This window comes from Ipomoea triloba, chromosome 5, assembly GCF_003576645.1.
Source record: "Ipomoea triloba cultivar NCNSP0323 chromosome 5, ASM357664v1".
NCBI classification, from domain to species: Eukaryota; Viridiplantae; Streptophyta; class Magnoliopsida; order Solanales; family Convolvulaceae; genus Ipomoea; species Ipomoea triloba.
In genome coordinates, this window is record NC_044920.1 from 25,377,652 (window position 1) to 25,383,344 (window position 5,693).

At 34.8% G+C, this 5,693-nt stretch overlaps 1 protein-coding gene across 4 annotated transcripts; it reads right to left on the reverse strand.

Annotated features, from left to right (window-relative positions):
- Positions 1-1,380: 1,380 nt before the first annotated feature.
- On the reverse strand, positions 1,381-4,288 carry LOC116021029 (E3 ubiquitin-protein ligase APD2-like). Of its 4 annotated transcripts, none has more exons than XM_031261625.1 (5): positions 3,960-4,288; positions 2,539-2,596; positions 2,345-2,412; positions 1,945-2,260; positions 1,381-1,659 (listed from the first exon to the last, which is right to left on the reverse strand). In XM_031261625.1, the coding sequence occupies exons 3-5, from the start codon at positions 2,409-2,411 to the stop codon at positions 1,581-1,583; spliced, it is 462 nt and encodes a 153-aa protein (XP_031117485.1). In that variant the 5' UTR covers position 2,412; positions 2,539-2,596; positions 3,960-4,288; the 3' UTR covers positions 1,381-1,580. The 4 variants fall into 4 exon arrangements, with proteins under 4 accessions (XP_031117485.1, XP_031117484.1, XP_031117483.1 ...); XM_031261624.1 differs by having other exon boundaries at positions 2,539-2,627; XM_031261623.1 differs by having other exon boundaries at positions 2,349-2,412; positions 3,960-4,277.
- Positions 4,289-5,693: the final 1,405 nt, after the last annotated feature.

The following is a 5,693-nucleotide window of genomic DNA, read 5'->3' on the forward strand; positions in this document are numbered from 1 at the left end:
CGCACAGTTATACCTCCCCGCCTGCTCAAAAGGCCAGAACCTAACATCATGCACAGATAGAGAAATCGCCCTGCACATTTATGTTTATGGCGTAGAGGTTTGAACTCATGGCTCTGATACCAAATTAAAGCATGTGTCTCATCTCAATTAAAAGCCTAAACTAATAGTAGGACTGCACATTTATGTTTATATTATATTTATGCTCACACTATCAACCTCAATTGCGTTGCATAACCCTTACGGAAGCCGAAAAACAACCATAGCTTATGTGGGGATTGCTTGTATAGTTGTTCTGATAAGCACCCATCCCAGCTCTAGGCAGAAACCAATTGATCTGATGTGGATGTTATTAGAAGTAGGATTTGATGATACTATACAATCATTTATTAAATATATAAATTATTTCAATTTTTTTCAATATATTATATTGTCTTTAGTTAACCAAATTCTATAGTTATTAGCAAAACAAAATTTTTTAAATTTATTTTAAATTTGTTGATCAATTACAATACATTTCAGGACAAAACATATAATTTATTCAATTTAGGAATGAGTTTGAATAGTTATAAAATCATTACATTCAACTTTGAACTTAATTGTTGCCATCATGTCATGTTAAAGTTAGGTTGAACTCTCTTCACAATCTTATCCTATGAGTGTAAAGACAAAAATTTTATCTTTTTTTATACTGAGTTAAAGTTGAAGAATGCGGTCAATCCGGTTTTTGTGGATGGATGAGTGGAATTGGTTGCAATAAATGACCGACTTTCCTGACATTATGCTTCGCTTATAATTACAATTGTTAGCCAGATTTTCTATGTTGGTTTAATGGTTTAACTTCGATTCTGCAACCCTTTTTTTACTGCATTGACTTTTACCCATCTTTTACCATGAATTCATCCAACAAAACCATCTGATACTGCAAATCCTCTGCCATGCCACCATATATCACCAAAAGCCACAGACAACTGAGGAGCGTTTGTTTTTCAAAAAAAAAAAAAAAAAAACTGAGGAGCGTTTGGAATCTTCTGCAAATGATTGCCAATTCCTACGAGACACCCGGAAATGGTCCTAGAAACCATTCTCTGTTTGCCAGGGAATTTTTTTTATTCCTTGTCATTCTTTCGCTTTGAATCTGGATCATGATTGCTGAGAAGTGGAAGAAGGTGAGAGATGAAGATGAGCAGTGGAGATGAAAGTAGAAGGTAAAGCTTGTGATATTTTGTTATTCTGCTTAACTGCAAAGATGATGAATACAGAGAGTATATATGGACACCAGAAGCGGTTCTAACTGAATCATTAGGTGTTGTTACAGAAATACCCCTGTCTAGCTAGTCTAGCTATCATCCTATGCCATCCTTCAATAATGATTGCGATTGATTATTTGAAAATAAATGTAGATTTATAGATATGTACTTTTAAGTTCAAGGTCACGGGCTCCATTTGTCTAAAGAACAAAAATCCCAGAATGGAGCATACACTGCAGGCCTACATGCCATATTTCTTTTTAAGGAAAATCTATAAACAAAATGCCCATACTATGCTACAATTGCAGCTAGCTAGCTGCCACATTGATGGTTTCATGGAGTAAACAATCTTCTTATCCTCTGAATACTCGTTCTGCAAAACGGACAAATCTTCGCTTCCCCTTCACTAATCCTGCGTGCACAAATCAATATTTCAAACTCATAACCTTCTGCTCGAATTTTATCACAATTTTGAATTTATCATTGCCTACAAAAGGCAAAATTTCCCTGACAGGATATTTATTGAATGGTTAAATTACAACAATTAAACGGTCTATTAGGTATGAAGACAGTGTTTGTTATTACAAAGAGTCCACCACATTAAGTGTAACTCTCAGAGTGTGACTGTCAATTTTAGTTGTCACAGTTCTAAAGTCTAAACTAATAGCTGGATTAGAGATTAGTGATTGAAACTTACCTCTTGGCGCATTGGTAACAAGTGGCGCAGTGACCGCAAGGAACAAAGAAACAGCAGCGTTTACGGTCGTAGCAAATCACGCAGATCTTTCCGTCGTAGAAGTCCTCCGACGAGCTGCTCCGGCTGCAATTCCCGGACTCCTCGTCCTCCTCCTCCTCCTCACACGCTCCGTAAATGACCGCCGGGGCCGCCTCTTTCGGCAGCAGAAGGCTAGTCTCCGTCGAATTCTCCCCGTCTCCGGCCGGCATCACCGCCGCGTCATCGTCGAAGCAGGCAATTAGTTTGACTATAAGCGCTAACACCATCACGAATATCACTGAAGCCCACATAAAGTTTTTTCAGTCAGAAAAAATTTACAGATGCACCGGAAAACGTATACGCAGGCACTCAAGAGACTAACCGACCAAGAACAGAGATGTAAACGAACACGCGAACCAGAAATTCAAATCCAGCCATCCGTTCATCATCCTGTGATCATGAAGATCAGACTAACAAGATTATTACCGACTATGTTTTCAAAAAAAAAAAAAAGATTATTACCGACTATTAGTGCCTGAAAGTGACGGTTAATTTAGTTAATTAATTCATAGTTACCTCGTCGAAGTTGATCTGAGGAGAAGCAGGAACGCCTAGTGTGAACGCCATTTTCGGACTGGATAAGAAAATGGGGAAAACGAGGATGTCTGGGTTTTAGTATGGGACAGAAAAAAATAAATTAGTTTTATTGAAATCACCAATTCAAAGGTGGACTCTGTTCCAAAATTAAAGCAGTGCTCTCCCTTTCCGAGTAAAGACACAAAGTTTTGAAGAAAACAATTAAAGATTTTAGTCCATTCAATGTACTCCGTAATATGTAGTTCATTAGCTCCACTTTGCTATTAAATATTATTAATTTGATGTTTTAACAATTATGATTATTTATTAAGAAAGCTATAAATACAAGCTGTTAAAGTAAAAGAAATACATACAAGTGGTGAAATTCAAATCAAATCCTATATTTAAAACTTAAAAAAAAAAAAAACTCTTATTTATAATACAGTTCTCATAAAATTCAAAGCACTATATATTTAGGCAATCATGCGTTAAAGATTTAGTATATGTGCCTATTGCATTGTCATCATGAATAGCACTAAATGACATTTAAATGCTGCTATGAGTACCACATCAATAAATTTTAGTGATTTTTGAAACAGTAAAAAAAAAGTATGATTTTTTTTTGTTGATGTGAAATAAGATTTTCAAGAAATTTTACTCTTGCAAGAGAGACTTTTATAAGATCCACATTTTAAGAAAGGAAAACAAATGTGTGTTATCTCGTACTAATGACACAAGCACCTAGCGGGTGCGTGCACTGCTTTACCTGCTAATTTTTTACGAGACATTCAAATTACTATTAAATATCACAATCTCCTCTTATTTATAATAATCTTTATTTTTACTATTAATTTAATTCATAACATGAACCTGTATTTACTCACTCATATATGAATTTTTTTTTAGTAAAAATCAATATTTTATAAATGTTCTTGAAGTCAAACTTTTTACTAACAATATCATTTACTTAACCAATAACCACGGGTGAATCCACTTGACTAATTTCCGCTAGGGGCACATGAACTAATACAAAAGGAATTATCATTTCTATAGCATTTTAAAGTTATTTAATTTTTGTTCCAGTATATACAATTTCTGGCCCGGCCAGGGCCAACCAATAACACGAATAATTACAGTTATGAACTTATGATGGTAAAAGAAAAAGTAAAATAAATAAATAAATTTTGTTTTCTATGAAATAGTTAGCATAAGTATTGCCGTCAATAGCAAGTTAACTGGAAGCTAGTAGTCAAAACTCTACAGTAAAACCACAAAGTCGGATAAGAAAAAATCAAGGTAACCACCGCCCCTGCCGTCTCCTCCGACCAAACGCCGTAGCCCGCACGTCATCGCCGGCGGAGGCCGGGAGAGAAAGGAATTGAAGACGCGACAAAAAAAGGAGTTGAGATCACATTACATACCTAAACAGAGCTGCCGAAAATTTTGCAGAGTGGTTGTTTCTCTGGCCTAGAACGGAGAAGTGATCGGAGATTCGAAGAATATCCGGAATCACTGCGTTCGTTCGGATAAGTTAAGAAAACCGCTGGCTTCAATTCCTTCCTCGCAGGTGAAGATCTGTGTTGGCGTTAAAACATTGAACTCTGCAACTGTCTGCAAAAACAACCTTTGAGAATTGAGACTTGAGTGTGGCCTGGGAGGGACTGGGAGTGGTAGATTGAGTAGAGTGTAACGTCGTAGTCGGTGTGGTGTGACAGTTATCTTTATTTGGCTACTTCTGAAACAGACAACGCAACAGTTTTGACGTTCCTTGGAAGGTTTGTTTTTGGACATCACCCCCGCACCCCACCGGCACCCCTCATCAAAAAAAAAAAAACATATAAAAGAATAATAATAAAATAAAATAACAAATTCTATTTTTTGTAACCAAATAAACTCAGTGATTATCTGCCGAGACCTGTTGTCTAGTGTCATCCGGTTGCACTCTCATATGGAAGGGGGTGAGTTCGACCTTAGTGTAGGTGATATTGACTATTTGTGCAGGTTGAGAGAGTAGTTATGAACAGTAATGCTCAAAAAATATGTACGATTTAAATATGAACATATAATTTCATCTTTATTAATCAAAAAAGTTAGGAATATTAAATATTATATATTAATCTTTTGTTAGTGGTAGAATGATTATTTATAACTAATAAATAAAAATGAATAACGTAACGATACAAAATTAAAAGAAGTTCAAATAAAATATAAAAGTATACTTTTTTTCAGTGACATGTAATGTTTCTCTCAAATGGGAATAGAGTCGGTAGTACTAAAAAAATATATAAAATATCACAATAATTAAAAACTAAAAGGAAATTTCTTTAAAATAAAATAATGGCAAATGCATCTTTCTACCTATAGGAAGAACTTATTAAAAGATATTTTAAAATTATTACGATTATGGGCCCGGGAATATTATGGGCCCATTTGTTCTCTTTTATTTGCCAGCGCATGTCTTTAGTTGCATCATTTTCCTGTAATAAAATATCAAAAAATCGAATTCCATGCAGTGATGTTTTTTACTGCATATACACAATCATTTATACAATGGATCGCTAATATACCGTTTATTTTTTATATATATTTTTTAGTGTATTATAAATTTATTTTTGAAAATTTATTTATAATGTATTATATATTTATTTTTAATTTATTACCTAAAAAGAAATTGATAGTACTTTAAAAATAGATTTTGAATATAATAAAATTTAATATTTATATGTGATTTATCTCGTAACGTTGGATCATAGTTCACAATATAACTTGCCACCTATACAGTATTGGGCTAAGGTTTACTAGGGACAAAAGGACAACTAGCCCAAACTAAATAGGTAACATGGTCCAGTCCAACTTTTCTTTTGGATAAATGTCTATGAAGATAAAATTGTCCTCGTTGTTTAGGACTTGGGAGTCATTATTGGATGTAGTACTGTCAAAGTGGGCCGAAGCCCACGGGTTGGCCCGCACCCGCCCCGCGGTGGGGCGGGTTAGGGTTACAAAAAACATAACCCGCAAAGAAGCGGGCCTAGCCCACTAAGGCCCGCAACCCGCACGGGCTGCGGGTTAGCCCGCAACCCGCAATAATTTTTGTTTTTTTTAATATATATATATATATATATATATATATATATATATATATATATATATATATT